We start from the raw sequence: 19,454 nt of genomic DNA on the forward strand, positions 1-19,454 counted from the left end.
AACCTCCCCGAGAGGATGCGTCGACGTCGTCTTTGTCACTTCGCGTTATCTTATGTATGTATATGTATAGATGCGCACAAGAGCAGAGAGAGAACTAACACTTTGGTCGCTCTCCAGCATCTGGCTGCTATAGTGGTATATGTGCGCCCGTGCAAAATGACTAGATATATACGTATATACCGCCATCACCTTGGATCTTGGGGTTTCGCAACTCGTAACCGAGAGTATGATTATACTTATGGTGATGGTTGGCCGCACGTATAAACGCCACTCATATATATATATATATCCATCTTTTATACCTATATATACACACAGTAAGTACGTGTAGTCTCAACTCTTATCATTAAACTTGCAGTCGTGAACTCTTAGGTTCTTTGTGCGCGTTGCGCTTACCTATGCCTGTGGCATATATACATACGCGCTAAGCTTACCCTATAAGCTACCTGCAGGTATGCGAGCTGGATGCGTAATAACGTAAAAGCAAGCGTTAGAATTTTAATCAATGTATACAAGCGAGTGCTGCAGCTCCTGGTATTTACGAAGGATATTTCATTGAGAGACGGTCTTTCAATTAACGAAACTTTCTGGAGTGACGTTTTTTTTTTTGCAAATTTCAAAATCCATCTGACGTCGCTTGGTTTGATCGTCAGTCCTCGTGCGCGGTGAAAATTCAAGGGAGAAGCCCATTTCCTTACTTCAGCACGCGCGCGTAATTCGTATAGTTTCGAAAAATCTGGGTTGCCTCCCTCCTCCGTCCAACAGTTTAACGGGACTTTACAGTCACGAGACGCAGTCTATTAGCAAACTTCTCGCGTGACACCCCAACCGACTAACTTTTAATCACAACAGAGGATGTTTCAGCCGAGGAAGTTGCAGTTTGTCTTGGTAATTCATTTTAGTGCAAATTAATGTTCTCCGAGTATATTAATTTAACCAATTCGTTTTTGTCGTTTAAGACGATAAAAAAATCTACAATGTCTAAATATGAGTATCCATATATGTTTCTTCGTGACATTAGGGTGTATTTTAGCTAACACTCTTTACGGAAACATCATAATATATATATGTTAGGTCCGCCTTTACCAGGTTGTACCTATATATAATCAATCTCCTTCGTCTTGTCCTTCGTCCAGAAATGCAAGGTTGCCGGAGTTGCCGCACACCAAACGAGAGTCCGTATTTAGAGTGGATATATGTATATAATGTACGTCTGCGCCAAGAACAGGATTAAAAGCCACGGTAATTAATGGCTGCGGCAAACCGAAGTTGAATCGGGAGCGCGTCGTTTTTGCTTTAACGACGCGAGTATAGACTCGTAAAAGCTACTCTTGACGATGTGATGATGGTATACATGTACGTCGCCCACCTTTACATATACACATATATATATATATATTTGTATGGAGATCTACATACCAACGTTATCGGGCTTTCTCTCATAATTTTTTTTTTTCCCTTCAATTTTTCAAAATATTGCACTTGACCATAGAACTGCATCCATAAATTCTTCGCACGCGGTATACGGTAGACAAATGTTATAAGATAATTGTGCGGCGCTCACTGGATTTCTTCAGTCCCGTCATAATACTACACTGTATGGACTGCAAAATGTTTGCAACCAAAGTTAAACGACACTGCAGGCTACATAAATTTTACATACCTACATTCGTAAAATGTACTTCTGGACACGGAAAGTTATAATAAAGCCTCGAGATTGTTGTGCACTACTATAACCATTTGTGGTGATAAAGTGACAAAGCCTTTATTTTCCCCTTCATTTTTGCACTATGTGCACATTCAACATCTTTGTAACCAACTCCGTTGGGAGGATTGTCACCACCGCTCGACAATTAGTCCAATCCTGTTTACGAAGCTCCGTAGATTCCATACATGTGTGGATTGTCGCGCGCGTCAAATCATGCAAATTAAACGGCGATGCGAAATCGTTAGCGTCGACGATATCCCATTACAGCGCCGATGCTCCCCACGGAATTCTAGCGCTGTTGCTGTATAATACACACGACAACCTTGGGGGGCTACGTTCCAGCTCAAAATCAATGCTATACACGCCTATATATGCACCGACCCCGCACGCGTAATAACGTCCCCAGGGGTATGTATGTTACATTATGTACGTTGGTACAGCTGCCTCGCTAAGTTAACGAACTCGATAGACCGCACATTACCATCAAGAGATGTATATGTATATATATATATATATATATATCCACCGTATGTACACGAGCAGATTCGATCGTCGATCGAGTGCGAATACGGGGAGAGCTGGTTCGCTAAAAAGTACGTCAGTTAGTATCGGCAGAGAGTTGCGTAAGTCGAAGTGGGTACAATATATGGGGCTACTTAGACTGCACCAACTTTACGTATATTTGTACGAGGAGATAATAATATTATCTCTTGATGGGCGATTGTGCGTGTGTGTATGTACGCGAAAAAAAACATTTTTTTTTTTAAATGAAAGAGTTTTTACACGGTGGTATACTCGAGAAACCAACTTTTTTTTCTTCTTCTTCTTCTTCATTGTGGGGGTCCGTCGTCGGCTTTTAAAAATACCCGCGTTACTCGTGCCTTATGTTGTTGGGTCTACATCATATTTATATCGGAGGATAAATGGTGTGTGCCGATTAGAATTTTTTTTTGAAAGCCATTGAATAAAGGAAAAAAAAAAAAAAAAATACATGCATTTGTTTTTTGGAACTAAATGTAAAAAGTTTCGTGATTAATTCTCACGTTGCAGTGCTGCCGTACCTACTGGGCTCAAAGTCGGCGACAGGGAGCGCGTCGTCAACGGAGGTGGAGGACACGGGGAGGGTGATCGTTTGCCCGAACGATTCCCCGAACACCCTGTCGCGTCTTCTCGGCGTCATTTGCGAGAAGAGCTCCGACTGCCACTTCCTCGGGGCGGACCAGCGCTGCTGCAAGGGCGTTTGCAGGCGCGGCGTGGAGGCTCCCATCTACGAGCCGCCGCACGGAGGTGAGGAAGCTAAAACACGCCTATTTCGTCCCCCGCCCTTATCCAATATCGATATCGTTTCGACGAGGGGGAAAAAAAAATTTGCATTTTTTTACAACTGATCGAACCAAAAGTATACACGTGAGGGTTTCTATAAATATCGCTGACTACGGGTTTGATAATGAATTTTGTTTAATGAAGCTATAAATGCGAGGATGCGTGTTTGAGGATGTAGGCGATGACATGCTGTGGGAGACGATAAGAGGGACGAAAGGGTTGAAACAACATAATAGATACGAAACAGGTGAAAGGAGAAAAAGAGTTTAGAGCCTTATCTCGCGCTAACTCGTCGTCGAGGCTTTTATGTATGACCAAACCCATGGGTATATAGCTGTTGTGGACATTTTGGACTCACGAGGGTGGGTTGCTCATTGAAGCATTCTATGGGAAAAACGAAGATATTTCTGGACTAATGTTTTCTTGTGAGTGTGGGAATATTTAATGAGTCACAAAATATATCAAATCATATCAATATATCATATCGTGCGATTTCCAATGATTACGAAGATTTGCACGACACACTGTGATTTTCCATACGCGTAAGTAAGTAGTGCATAAAAACTTGCCACTTACAGCATCGCAAGTTTTTTTCATACTATGAATATTTTTATCCATCTTTACTGCACTTGGATATCATTATTGTATTAACGATTTGGATGCGCGTACTCTATTACTTAGGAATACATACGTATGTATAGGTATATCATCTACATATTATGATCGTGTTGCGTCATTTACTCAATAAATGTTTGCTTATACAGAGGTGCCCCGTACCTCTGAGTCTGATTCGAGTATATAGGTGTCAACTCGAAAACGAACTACTTACTTTTTTTTAACCGCCCAACGCCTTTTTCTCGCCCCACAGCAACGAAGGAAGTCATGTTTTCGATCGAGCCTAAGTAGACGTACACTCATACGTACAAACGCAATGATTTTAAATTTTTCCATTTATATATGTATATTGACCGCGTGGAAAAAAAGTAATCGCTCGTACCACACAAGCGGATAGGAAAACGTACAAGACAACCATTTGGGCACGCGACTCTAAAAAGTCTTGTATGGTATATAATATATATATATATATGTACTGTACTTGTCATTTACGAAGAGTATAAATCTCGCTCGGGCAATCGTATATAAAACGGGTGAAGGGGAGCAGGAGGAGGAGATAATAATCCGGCCAGCCTCAAACCCACGCGAACCGATGGCCCCCGCGTTAATTAATTGATTATTCCACGGACGCTCCTACACCATATGCGTATTAAGTAGTATGTGGGCAAGTACTGCACATTATAATATTATCTTGCAGATGAAATAAAAGCTGGTACGAATAGGATTGTCGCGTTACTTTGGTATAATTTCGATACGGAGCAACGCTCGCGGACACTTTCGACTTTGGCGCTCAGTGGGCCCTGTTTTATTTTACCCGTAAAAAAAAAGGGGGAGGAGGGGTTATTAATTGTACAGGTATACATGTACACGCGTACACTTACATAGCAAGGGAGCTCTCGAGGCGCGTTATCGATCATATCGCTGCCCGCTGTGAACTCGTGCTCGTGCATATATATAATACACGAGGGCAGCCACTTGCCGTGTAAATGTATAATAGCTAAGGTAAAAAAAAAACCCTCTATCCTTCCTTTTTTTTTCTCCTCCCTCGTTTTTTGGCACGAAAGCCACAGTTTCGTCCACTGCTATCTCCCCTCCTTGATGTTTTACAATCGAGACGGGCGAACCCGGGCGTTTATCCTGCTTCTCGCGCCGAGTTTTATACGTAATGGGCACTCGAGAGACGATCGCTCCAGATAAGTATATGTCATCGGTCTGTCGAGCTCTTGTATAGGAAGACGCTCGACACACATATCCGATGCAGTCAAGTACATAATATTGTGATGCATGGCAATTCTGTGCGGTTGACATTTTTTTTTTTTTTTTTATTTCGCTTTATTACTTACAATATGAGCGCGTGTTTGTCGTGGCTCACATGTGTATAGGTATAACATCTCCGGCTGATAAATCTTATCTGTTCGGTCTGTGTGTGTTTATTTCTCGTTGAGATTGAGCCCGAGTTACTCCCTCTCTCGTGTAAAGTATACTTATCGGAGAGATTCACGTTTTCACCGGCATCGTTGAGTTGGGAACAACGGCTCCAACAGCCATACCAGAATGCTCCCTCCTTTTTCTCATTTATTTTTTAAATATCACGTGAATCTTTTCCTTTTTTTCTTTATTCATACGTGTTTTTTTCGTTAACATCAAATATATATATTTCGCAGGCATAAATATATATAATTGCTCAATATAAGTGCGAAGCATATAAGAAAGCGAAACTACCACTGATTTCTTTATTCTTTTCTCCCATTGTGTACAATATCGGCATAGCCAGCGCGACTTGTATATATACATGTGCCACACGCGCTCGTTCGAACGATTTAACCTCCCTTTTGCTCTTCGAAAACATCTTTTATTGAGCGAATCACATGTTATATAGGTATACCCACTGTGTTGGCAAAATTGACACTGAAGGATAAATAAAATTATGCAAAGACCCCGATGGTTGCATGTAATATATTTATGCATATTGCGCGTGTATGTTAATAAGTGCATAACACCTACGCTCGCCTCGGAAATTGAGAATCAGTCCTTCTCACTTGCGGAATCAAATTAAGGTCTGATGTACACTGTACAAGTCATCTTAAGTGACATCGATGCGAAATGAGAGATACTGGAACCATACAGAGATTATACAATATGAACGAGAAGCCAACAACCATTCCGACCTTATTCGAGTAATTTTACCAACATGGTTATCATATAGATATACAATTTCCATTTACCTAAAACGATGTAGAATTGCTATTGAAGCACAAAGATCTTGCGAAAGCTGATTTATATAAAGAAAAATTACGAATGTTAATATACATATATATATACTTTTAAGTAACATCTCCAAGCCCCTGATACACCTATACTATAAGACTTGGGTTCGAGCGATAAAGAAAAGAAAAGGAAAAACTTGGAATGAAACAATGATCGCTTATCTACATCGATTGTATAGATGCATGTAGATGGATAGTGTGTCCCATATATTGTGTGAGTGCAAAGGAGACAAGTATATTTTACAATTTAAACGAAACGCAATCGTAAATACGATACGAAACTTTTTTTTTGTCGATCGAGAAAACATCGGGAGAAAATTGCATTTGCGCGTAATAGCACGTATGTAAGTTTATTGTATCCCGATTGAGTATATAAGACAAAAACCACTTTTGTCGATAAATCGCTAGAGAAATGACGATTTGGGGAAGCGAGCAAGATAGGCATATATACGTGTATATAAAATGTATGGATAATGTGCTATATACTTGCAAAAACTTTCCAGCCGTGCGGTGCGTGACCGCATGATAAAGATATCGACCGTTGAGTTCCGAATGAAATTAACATGATTTAACGCTGCTCTATAACATATACACGTCAATTTACAATACGCTCTATTGTGTTTTATATACATATTATGTATGTATGTATGTATGTTGGCGCGCGCGATGGCCTTCACGGCGTTTACGACCTACTATTGCGTTATGTGCCATCCAAAAGTCCTACAAATGAACAAAATTGCAATGATCATTTTTATTGTAAGTCAACTGTGAAATTTGGGGTGTCCAATGGAGTCGATATCGGAGATACAATTGGCGCATCTGGGGCACGAAAAGATCCTGCACGAGCGGCTTCTTCCTTTGTCTCGGGAAACCGGTGTATATACCCACAACTCCCCCCTGCCCGATACACCTATACAGATGTGGTAGTACACACAGCTCTATATATTCTAAATCCACGGGCGCGCGCAAATATAGACAAAGACGTGCACGCGGGTTCTCTTGCATGCGCTTGCCGTGGAAATATGGGTGTACTTACTTACCTATCGATCGAAGACTCGCGAGAGCTATGTCTGCACTGCCCCGACTCAACACTTATAGCACTCACCTCTAAATCTTTCCTCATCGCGCAACGTGTACTTGTGTGATTGCTCCGATGCGCCAAGTGTCACTTAATCATAAGCAGATTGATTTGCTGCTCATACTGTTCAAAAGTACATGATAAGGACAATAGCTTTCCCGATTGTGAGTTGATCAGGTGATGTTACAGCGATGAGATCCGTAATTGTATGGTTAATTTTGAGCTCACGAAAGTAGGTTAAACTATATATGACTTGGCTCTAAAACAACAGCGATAAGGAAATACCCGTTTTAAACTTATTGTTTTGCTCGTGTAGTTTTTTTTTCCCAAGTGCTTTGCACATTCTTTACTCGCTCGAATTTTTCAATAAATCAGCGTGTTCTTTGGATCAGTTGAAATTACTCAGTGTTTTGTATTGGTTTGGGAAACCGTCAAGTATAAATGGCTCGATGAATTTTTACAAAGCCATAGAATTACCGTGTACTTAGTAGGGATATAGTTTGAAAAGAGCAGATGAATAAAGTAAAATAATCATATGCTACAGCGATCACTGTCAATGGCACACTTATACCTACTTATCTACCTATGCCCTGGAAACGCGCTTATTATTCACTCGCATTATGGTATATACCTACTCGTGGTAGAGGCAATCCGCTCCATATATTTATACTAATTACGTCATACATATATATATATATATATATATATATATATATATATATATATATATATACCTTATACGTACAGTGTTGCTGAAAAGTATAGTAGTTTTCTAGCGCTCGTTATAGATAACGTGACAAACTGTGTCTTGGTACTTTTATTTATCACGTACACCTACTTTTCGCGATTGACTATAGTGTCAAGGTAAAATTATAGCAACATATGTATGTACCAAAAGGATCAGAGCGCTGTACCGAAAGCGAGAATAGCTATGTGGTAATAAAATTCAGTTTTACTCTCTCGAATCTTGTTCGCATCATTTTTTTTTTTTTTTTTTTTTTTTTTTTTCTTCCAGAGGGATACTTACTTACAGGGGGAAAAATGGAAAAAAAAAAAAAAAAAAAAAAAAAAAAAAAAAAAAAAAAGAGTGAGGAAGAGGGAGAATCTCACCTCAGAATGGCTCCGAAGAAGCGAAGCATGGTATATTATACCCAGCTGCTGCTGCTGCAACGGTTCTGCTCTTTCTCTCCTTTCTCTTTTTTGTCGTAGGTATATCTTAGGAGAGAAACTACGACCTTAGGATCCGATTGTAAGCATTTCCTGTTGGTTTTCAAAGGACGCCTATACACGTACATTATATACATATATATATTTGTGCACTTTTACTGATCTGCCACGTTTGTTACGCAAGCATACAGTAGGTACAGGCGTACTTGCACAGTAATGTAACACCAAAGTTGTGTTTGACTCTGTAATACGCGAATAAATTATGGTTCCTTGACACTGCCACGGTGAAAAGAGAGAAAAGGTGTGCATCTTCCAAGTATACTTAGCTGCCACCTTGGGGAAAATAACCCGAGGTCATTTGGGAAATACCGTTCCTTCCGTACGAGAACAAATTTTTCTTTTCTTCCGATTTTTTGGTCTCGTAGCTTTGGAACTTAAAATTACAAGCACGGTGGAGCTCTTAGCCGTGCAATTAGCGTTGATTTTCTTTTGTAGATCTCGATTGGTACAAGAGTACTTACCAACAATTTCTTCGACTCGGTGATCCTTTCACGTGCGTGCAAATACCATCCAAACATCGAGAACTTGAAAAAAAAAAAAATTACTTTTAGTGATGACCACTAATCTTATACTCTGACCATCAAAATCCCTTTTGTTTGATCTACAGCTTTTTTCTTCTCCCTATTAGTCTTGATGTATCTCCTGATGCATTGTTTTTTTTTCCCCCCCCAAAATGGCCAAACGTTCTCCTCTCAACACTACTCACCGGTAAATCTCTGTCGCGTCTATACGTACAGATACCCTCGGCTTTCTTTACTTCAAACTTGGCTGGCAATTGCGTATATATACACCCATATAAATCCGCATCTCTTGGCTCCTCGCGCCTCCCCTCCGATGGCCCGGCACTCCGGTTTTCTTTGTCCAGAACTCGCCATTCACGTGTAGGTACGTACTACGTTATAGGTATATGCACACAGCAAGCGCGCCTTCCAGTTCCCTATCTGGTTCCCTCTCCCAGCTCCGATGTGTGCGGTTGCTGGCTGGGCCATCTCTGCACTTATATATTATATCGCCGACTCTCGGCGTTCTCTCTTACCCCTCGTTGCAACCACGCCGTACATATATATATATACCTATCTTACAATATATATTGTGTACAAGTACGTACCAAACATATACATTCGTCTTACCGTCTCTCTCTCCCTTTTCTTCGCTTAAATGACCAGTGCACACGCGCACTTAAAAGTCCCTCTATATCAGCTGTCGTTTGAAAAAACGGCCTGTATGTGTGTTGCATCACGTATTTTATACATATGTACGCACCTATACTTTATCCACTCGCTCCTTTGTAATATTATATACGCAGTTTCTGAGCGCGAGGGGCTATGCATCTTGCATATATTTACGAGAACAAACCTATTACGCGGCCTACGTTTGTGATGGGCAAGTTTACGCGTCGCGAACGAAGAGACGAACAGAAGATTGATTTTTAACAGCCATACCCTCGAAATTGCAAATTTCAATACTTACTCGTTGATGCATGCGCGTGACACATTGTAGCAAATAATTAAATTGGTGTTTCATATAATTACCATGTCTTTACAATATACCTCGGCCTGTTGTGTAATATAATATGATGTAATTTGTTATTTAAGCAAATATTTTTGTCACAAGGACAGTATAACATTGGGATGGAAAATAGCTTGAGCCGACAGTGTTGCAAATTAAAATCGTGTTTGATGAAATCGAGGGAAAAAAATTACTCAAGTTTAATTATGTGAAAGGCAAAAATTGCTAGGCATCATTGAATAAAATTTTTTTCGCTCAAATCTGTCATTTAAAAATCGTTTATATTTATATTACTTCTTTTAATTTAGTTGAAAGTTTTAAAAGGCAAAGTTTATAGATACATCGATGTTAAAATACTTTGATTTAAAAACAGTGCTCGTTACAGTTCTTGTCAACTTGTCACCTTAATTATTTTCAAGGAGTGAAGTACTCGTAATTGGTTACTTCAACATTTATAAAGCCGAGATACATTTCGTTGCTGAAATTGCGCTACTAAGTAGTATAGATTTGATAAATTTTTGTGAAGCAAAGTTTATAGTAATAAACTACTTTTTCAATATTTTTAATTAAAATTTTACCATCCAAAATAAATTTAATTTTTACAAAATAATTATTCTATCGTTCAAGTGTTTGCACGTTCATCAAAAGTGTTTACTGTAGCTTGATGTCTAAGAGCCGTAATTACTATGGACGCGCAATTTGTATACACAAGGCTTTGTAACGTTTATGATGGCAGTCGCACAGACAGTACAATTATAATTTCCTCAGAGGCGGAGCACCGAATAAAAAAGTGGGTTTAAATAAATTACAGTTCCACGAAGAATGAAAATTTCAAAAGAACTTATTTTGCACTTTTTAAAAAATTTATCAACTCTAAAAATTAACATACTGAAAAATATTGAGCTCACTGTGTTTTACAAATAAATAAATAGATTTAAAATCTCAAATGATAGAGCATGACTTTATAAGATCCTCCGTAAAAAAAAAAAAAAAAAAAAAAAAAAAAAAAACTACACAGATTGAAATGTAAGTAAATAAATGAATGAATGAAATGGTTTGCACTAAAGTCCACATTTAATACCACATCCAGTAGTTTTTCTTTTTACGATCGACTCAACATCTCTAGCGACCCTCAACACAACCGCGCGTAATGAACTCGTCGCTGCCGTAACTTGTACACTTATACACACATGCCGCGAAATTAAAAGTAAAAGCGATCTCGCGTGCAACGTCCGGTGGGTGATGGTTACGCTTCCTCCGTTGATTTCATATCGAGAGCTAATCGTGCACTTTGTGAGAGGTTGTCCAATCAGACGTTTCGAATATGATGAAGAAAAAGGGCTTGCTAAAGGCGCTCCTCTTCGTTTATTACTCTGACCCCGACTCTCTCCCCGCCGGCGTATCTTTGCTGCTCGATCGATCAATTTTTATTTTTGAAACGCATTTTTAATAGCAGAGTATCGGAAAAAGCGCTGAACAATTTTTCCTTCCTGAACATGCAATTAATTTTCTTTTTTTTTTTTAATGTATATAAAATTCAATATTCATTGGGCATTTTTTCAAATAGAATGGAAATGCGTACTTTTACAGAAAGCAATCCCATCGTAAGATGAAAACGTATAAAAATAACTTTCGAATCGAATTTCCGAGATATCGACAAGCTGCGATTTTTATTCCGTAGGAAAAAATGTGTTATCTGGCTTTTGCTATGCGAAACGTCAAAAAAACTGTAATCCAGCGAATATCCATACATTTTCAATATTTGTAGAGGGAGAACAAAAACAAACTTTTATTTTGTACAGTTGGTGTAAACCGTTTGAGCACAATATGTAATATTTTTTAGAGACGTACAATATTCGCGAGCAACCCAGTTTTGGCGAATATAGAAAATCCCTCTTTGCAGTCGGCGATTTCCTGGAATATCGCTCCAGTTACATTTATTTACGAATACCCGATACCTATGAATACCAAGTTTATTGTTCACCAAAAAAAAAAAAAAAAAAAAAAAAAAAAAACCATATAAACTGTATATATTTGATTGAAAAAAAAAAAAAAAAAGTACGTGTTCAATTTAAAAAAAGTTCAGATGTTTGATACACTCATCAGTTCCAAAGGAAACCGGAACAGCTTTATTATCCCTCCCACGCGCCCCACCTTCCATACACCAATCCTCCATAGCTGGTAATCAGCAACTTTCAAATGCAATTTCTTTTCCTCCGACCAATGCAACCGCTCTTTTTTTTTCCTCCGCAGCACACGCGCACCCACAAACTAACGAACAAAGTTTTTCCTTGGGCAATTCTTTTTTCTTCTTCTTTCCCGCGCGCGCACAGCAACGATTTTCACGAATGGAGAACAATAAAAATCGCAGCGATTTCGCAAAACTGAGCGCCCGTGCATACGTGCGCCCCGCTATCCCGGAGAGGCCATTTTTCGCGCTCGCGAGCGAATCGCTGCCACGGAGCCTGTACAACATGAGCGTCGGCGGAGCGAAATAAAAATTGTCGAAGAGGAGCTGGTAGGATGACGTTGAAGCATATTTTTGTATACCTCGACGCTGGGGAGCTCGTGTATACGAAGAGGAGTGCCTCCTGGCGTTTATTCCCGTTTATCCTCTATCCGAGCTAATTGTAAGCCCTGACTTAAAGATTAGACTGCGCAGCAGCACATTTGGTGCGCACATAAGAACTGGTTTGGCGAACTTTTGCGATGTGTGTATAATAGGTAGCGGTTTCGGTCTAACAATAACGCAAGGGAGCGCGCCATAGGTGGGATCATAAAGGTAGTATATACATGTATCTGTAGCTGGTGAGTGCGGCTAGATAGGAAATAGCGTGTTACATATGCATGGATATTCACGCACGAGCATAAACAATAGTTGCGGGATATTTCTCGTTGTGTGAGATATTATATTATAAAAACTTCCGTGATATTAACAATCCCCTGTTGAAAGAAGCACTCGTGTGATTATCGAGTACTATACATATATATTTGTTCTCCGGTGAAATTCAGCGACTATATGGTTTGGTGGATGTACATACCCATATTTCGTAGTGCAAAAAAGTACCTAATAGCCGAAAGGCAATCATTGAGCATGTGCACCAAACTAGCGCCCTTCCCCACTGCCCCCCCCCCCGAAAATAAATAAAAAAGAGTCACAAGAGAAGCTCGGCAAATGGTTGGTGCATGGTCGAACAAAGGGACACCGAGTGTAGGTACACCCAGCCAAAATCGGCGATCTGCAGCAGCAAATATCAACTCGCGAGTCGTTTTCCAAGGGGGAACGGGAATCCGGTGTGTTACATATGTGGCTCGCTTTCCAAGATATATTTATGTATGCTTGTACAGCTATATAAGAGAGTAGTTTCGTGCATGTAACATATATATATATAATATACTTACACGCAGTGGCAGTAGCAGCGCTCGTTTTCTAGGTCTCGGCACCTCGGTAGCTGACGTGTATGGCATAGAGTAGCGAGTAGAGAAAAATAGAGATAGAGAGAGAGAGAGGAAATCGTGTCAGAGAGAACCAACTCTCTCCGTCTTTGTCGTCTCTCTCATGCACACATGTATACATTGAGCTATATATATTGCATGCTAGTCGCGCTGGTATAGTGTATCTCTGGCTGATGCAGAGGAGGACGCAAACTCTCTTGGCTTGAGGCTTCTCTCTTGTCTTTTATCATATATATATACTTACTTACACTCTCCAACTTTTGCACGACCAACACACGCTCGTATAGGTACATGGCTCATTTCACGAAAAAGAACGGAATTCAACAACGATTAACACAAGCTTTTCATTCTTTTTTTTCCCAAGCTTTGTGACGGGCAAACTATAGCTAAACTAAATGATTCTTAGCAATTTTTAGAAAACCCATGTAAAAACTTGATGCTCATTTTTTTTTAATTACCGTATTGATTCTACACACTGGTAAAAGTATAACAAAAAAATCATACTTTATGGAAATGCCATTTTACGCGCTTCGCCTGTACACCCTTTGGCCGATATATTATATACGTACCAATATTCAAGTACAGGGTCTCGTAATTCGGGAGGGGGTCTTGAAACTCGCCAATATCCCCGTCCGCGTAGCATCTGTAACGAGGAGCCGTTACTTGTACTTTTTTTTCGCACGCAAACTTTCCACTCGCTGCACGCGTGGACTCGGAAACTCCATAGTGCACAACGTTATGTAGGTGAAGTCTGTTCGTACTCCGTTCACACCGTAAAACTACATGAATAAGATTGGTTTTTTTTTTGTTTTTTTTTTTTTTTTATAATGTATCTGCGCGTAGGTATCGCACGTGAGTTGCCGGTCGGATTATGATGAAACTTTTGGCGTCAATTCTAGGTCAACGTGGATGCTTTTTTTTTTTCATTTATTTTCATCCCCTGCCAGCGCTTCGTCTGAATTCCGCGCGAACAGACTCGCAAGCCCCGCTACGGTAAAATATAAATGTACACACAAGTTATGTATCAGAACGCGGGGCATGAAAAATGATCATACCTCCAACAAGTACAAAATATATATGTGCTATATACGGGTGTACCCGCGTAAAAGTGTGCGCGGGAGCGAGCGATGCGCGGTTAATGAATAAGGGACGAGCGGAAAATTTCGTTTGGCGCACTTATCCAGCCAACGGTAGGTTAATAAATGTCCAGCAAAAAGTTTCCGGCTTTACGCTTATATTTGTAATACACGGAGCTATGTATATAGTGCAGAGGAAACGAGGGGAAATTTAAGGGGCGAAATGCACAAGAAACCGCATTAACTTTAACCCGTTTGTACAGTGCTCTCTATACCTATGTATATGTACATTACGCGCAAGTGCAGGTACAAGGGAGTTTTCGTTTTAATCTTCCGGAATGTAATCCGAACCGTATACTCTAATTTCCCGCGCCACGGAGCTACGATTATTCTCTCCGCTTTTAATTTCAAAGCAGTACAACCGAGTCCTTGTTATTACAGCTCGATGTGTATAATATATGTATACACCCACATTATCGATATATTTAAGGTATAGGTAGAGGTTCATTATAAGTACTTGCAAGCGATTTGTTATCATAATGGAGCTAAAAAATTGAATTGATGTTTATACGTGCTAACTGGATCGGTGCCCTTTTTAACCTACTTCCCTCTATATATATATAAATGTATAGCCCTCTTGCACTTTCTCCCTCTCAAGCAAATTAATATCCTCGCCCCTGCTTACCAGAAAAACACTCTTGAACCAGTAAACGAGAAAAACCTCCGCTAAGCTCTTTTTTCCCCCTAAAACAGCTTTAATTTGCAAATGCATGAAAAAACGAACGAATCTAAATGTGTGTCTGTAAAGTCGGCGCCTACAATATATGTATTGGTTCTGAAAAATCTATGGCCGCACGTAAAGATATAAAGAATCACTTTTATCACCGGCTCCTATACACGTATAGGTATACATACCTTTTCGCGCAAATCCAAGAGACGCTCGCGCGACGCGGAGATAGAAAGTGCCCGACGCGCGATCCGATCATCTTTCCTCGTTACTTTGTACCGTACACTATAGCATACGCTGCTTCTTTCCGTGTTTGTGTATGTACGTTGGTACCATTTGTGTGCGCGTACATGGGGAACTGCAGGAGAAAGAGTTTGGGAGAGAGAGAGAGGCTGGAGAAGCGAAATTTTGTTCGCATCAGCGAGAGGTAAACGTGCTTTATTCGCCTGCGTGCACGGATTCGTTTCGTGCGATTGGGACAAGATTTTTTTTTTTTTCATTCATTTCAAACTGCAAGTGTTACACAGATTTCGGATCATCGGCCTAATTTCATCATTCCCAAGTATGTTTCCTTTGTTATTCGCTGCGAGCCAACTGACAGGTAAAAAACCAAGCAAAAGGTTACAATAAAGCGGCGGACTGAAAATTTTCCCTAGACATGTCGAGTGAAAAATGGAAAATTGGCCTTTCTACGGAGCTCCTCTGGCATCAAGATTACGCGAACATTTTGCCAACTCATCTCGCAGAGGAGGCTTTTTCGAGTTCCGCCGGTGTAACGAAGAACTAAATATCCATACGCTTCATTCAAATGAAACACGAAATAGATTATACGAAGAGCCGTTTATGTGTATCAATTGAAACTCGAAATACCATTACGTTGATACACGAATGAATAAATAATTCGTAAAACTCACTGATCGAGGATGTTGGTACCTTTACTTAATACTATTTGCGGGACATCTGCACTGTTAGTTAATTTATTGTTACGAATAACCAAAGAGCAAACGTGTATCGATTGTCAAAGTTTCCAAGTTGGAACCAAAAAAAGGTCACACCGTGAAATGTTGACTCGAAACACAATATGCGCGCTTTTAAGTGGCAAGTTTCGCGGTGCAGAGCAGCTTTCGAAAGGAAACCCACTCCCTCTTTCGAGGCATCGCGCGCGATCATTTTTCTCAATTTAATGTTCAGCAGCGCCGCGCGAAAAAGAGCTAACGAGGAATGAGAGAGAAAAATGTCGCGGGGTATTGGTACACGTATAAAAATACCTATACACATCACTCTCGGACCATCTCTGCATGGCAGTGCAAAACTTTCCTCGGCACGTATACACGTACACACACTCGGAGAACAAGCCAGTAGAGTGAGAGTTTGGACGGTGACGCGGGGACGATTTTGAGCCTCGTTGAAAAGCCATTTACACAGTTGCCTCGAGTTGCGCGTACACCCAAAGTTGTACCAACACTAAGCAGCAGCAGTTCTGGGTAATGGTAGTTTCAATTCGATTACCTAGCCGAGATGCTTAATGAGGCACCCGCACCTACATACATATCTTTTCCTTCTAATGCACCTACAACGTACGAACGTCCCACCTTTCCTTTTCCGCAACTTATTTTCCATAAAATTCACTCGCCATCCGTTCGTTAGTGGCACTTTCCTTTTTTTTTTTTTTTTTTTTTTTTTTACAAGCTTCACTTGCAGCCTGCATCAGCTGTAACAAATTATTGAACAAAATCAGCTTCACTGCATCCCGAGCGCGTCTCTATGTGCTGGGTATGTGTGCGAGTACATATATATATACGCGGAAGAAATTAATACCTCGTCGTGCACCGTGTCGCGGAGGGAAAATTATTTTTAATGAAACTCTGCTGACCGAGTTTCGGTATACGCGACGCGTATACACATATAGCGATGATGATCAAAGAGGGGAAGTTGCGATGCTGTTTGCTCGTACCTAAGCGCCCGGCTCAGCTCTCTGAATGTGCAATTCCACTTTGATCAATAATTGGTAAGATACTTTATCGAAAATCGTTCTCGACGAGCTGGCCAACGTTGCTTCGATTGCGCGCACTGAAAAATTATTGAACTGATTGAGGATGAACGCAATGCATATGCGTGTGGATTTGTTGGTATACAGTATAGAGTAAACAAATTATCTTCTCAACGCGTTCTCGGGAATACAGACAGAAGAGCACCATATGAATACTTTACGTGCAAGTATACAAAAATACACCGAGTAAATGACTCGAGACGGTGGGTGTGTCGTGAGACGCGGCAATAAAACGGGTCGTATCTGTATGGATTTTTCTTTTAACACGCGAGTGCCGTGAACACTCATAGTTTGGTCGATGGCACACACCCGAGAATTATTCAGGCGTGAAATTACGATTTTCCCGGTGATATAGCGCATATACACACGAAAGTACTTGCTTGTGTACGAAAAGAAAAGAAAAAAAAAAAAAACAAAGAAACAAAGAGGTTCGAAGAAAACGAGTGCGATTGATAATTCACGGCATATACGGCTCGTGTTTGCACGCGCGAGCGATTACTTAGGTACGGCTCGTTAATCTTGATCATCGTGTTTTAGCGAGGCTCGTTTTATTAGCTCCGCTTTCGCCCGTTTACCTATATACCTTGTACCGCACCTGATGCTTTATTATTAGAAGAAACGAAATCAATTCGTCGGGTGGCAGTGGTTATGTATATACTATGGAAAATCGAAGAAGCAACGCGTATACGAAGAGATCGAGCGTTCCGTCCGATGAGCTGTTATCGTGAAAAAGGCGCCTCGACTATGGGTCGCGCGCCGGGTCGATAACGAAATTCTTATCTTTTCATCGGGTTTCGACAAAGTACACAGAAAAAAACAAATGGGAGGGAGGGAAACCTCGAGCTGACAGGGTCTTTGACTCGGTATCGAGGTGGTGTAGAATAAATCGGTCGAGCGAAACCAGCTTCGATGATTTCCCGGCGAAAATCGTCCCCATCGAGCTCGTTGGGCAATCGTGATCATTGCCATTGGACGCCCTGGGGCACAAACAATAAGGGAGAGAATGCACTTGCACACACAAAACCTGCACCCTCACCTTTCAAACTCAGCTTCCCAAGGTGATCTCACTAGAGCACTGTACACACAAGGTGTATATGCGTGTAGGTGTATATATATATATACACCTTGCACTCGGTGTGCCTATTGCTGTTGCCGTCGAGCGAGACTGGTTCCACTGGCTTGTTTGCTCTCTTATTTCTTTTTTTTTTTTCCTCTCGTCCACGTGCACAACGACTACAGGCCGAATGTCCATACGTATAGGCTCACACACTCGGCCGAGTGTCGAGGGGGCCGAAGGAACTTGTTTTGCTCGAGCTGTTCGTATACACGCTTTTTTTTTTCCTTTTTCCATCCTCTCGAGAACGACGAATTTCGGAGCGCCTCGTGGACGCATCAGCAGCACCAACCAGCACTCCGAAGTTAAGAGGGCCTATGCGGCGAGGATTCGTGTTAAATGAGCTTCCCTCGGTGCATTTTTGTGGGTATCGGGTTGTCACCCGCGCTTGGTTTTAAGGTCTATGAAGGGTGTGAAAGAGCACTCGCTCGCTGCCAAATAGTCGGGATGAGTGTTATTCCCAATGAGACGGAGGAGAGGCACGAGCGTATTATTAAACATTCACCTTTTTTTTCCTTTGTTTTCGTTCTTTAGCAAACGCGCATATGATGATGTGTAAACGCTGAAACGCGCAAAATTGGGTACATAAATATACACTCGATGTTGTGAAGTGCGAGTAAATGTAGAATCAGCGAATTGATAAGATCGCCTTCGAAAGCAAATACATTATAACTGCATACAGAGGGGGAAACGTGCAGATGTTGCTTGTGCAGTGGGTGATTATTGAAACGTAGGAGGAGGAAGCGTCTGCGTGATGTGGTTCAACTTGTGTAAAATTTTACCAGGCAGTTTCGAGATCGCGTCTCGCGCCACCTGTGGACCATTTATTTGTACCAGACTCGTGAAAATGTACAGTTGGTCAAAGTAGAAAAATACTTATCAAGAGTTGTAGGTTTTTTCTATTTCACAGCTTCAATTTAAGGGGGCTCCTTCACGAAAGTCCCCAAACAGAGACATATTATTTCTTGTAAATAAAAATCTACTGAATTTAATGGTGGTCTAAATTATATTTCGAATGGGTCAAAATTTTGAGAAATCCGAGCTCAAAGTTGTAACTATTAGCACGTGTTCCTATGGGGCAGCGTGAAAAATAATTTGTTTTCGTTTATAATAAACCTAAATTAAATGTCCCAGCAGACTGAATATATACGTTTTGTAGATGAAGTCTTCCTCTGTAATATGCTGTATTAAAAATTATGGATAAAGGACCATTTTAGCGAGATATTTGCGATGGAAATAAATAAATAGTGTCCGGGAGGTCAGGAGGTCACGTGGGTAGCAGACGTGCTTGTTCACGACATATA

At 40.7% G+C, this 19,454-nt stretch overlaps 1 protein-coding gene across 1 annotated transcript in view; it reads left to right on the plus strand.

Annotated features, from left to right (window-relative positions):
* The window catches only part of LOC106642205 (uncharacterized), a gene marked incomplete at its 5' end in the record, with an annotated part of 41,800 nt that overhangs the window by 21,472 nt on the left and 874 nt on the right, over positions 1-19,454 (plus strand). Inside the window, one exon of the mRNA XM_089590861.1 lies at positions 2,759-2,995. Within this exon, the coding sequence (XP_089446987.1) occupies positions 2,759-2,995 (237 nt within the window). The remainder of the gene's footprint in view (positions 1-2,758; positions 2,996-19,454) is intronic.

This window comes from Copidosoma floridanum, unplaced genomic scaffold (assembly GCF_036245765.1).
Source record: "Copidosoma floridanum isolate Cflo_tuat_1 unplaced genomic scaffold, Cflo_Japanese_pri ptg000013l, whole genome shotgun sequence".
NCBI lineage: Eukaryota > Metazoa > Arthropoda > Insecta > Hymenoptera > Encyrtidae > Copidosoma > Copidosoma floridanum.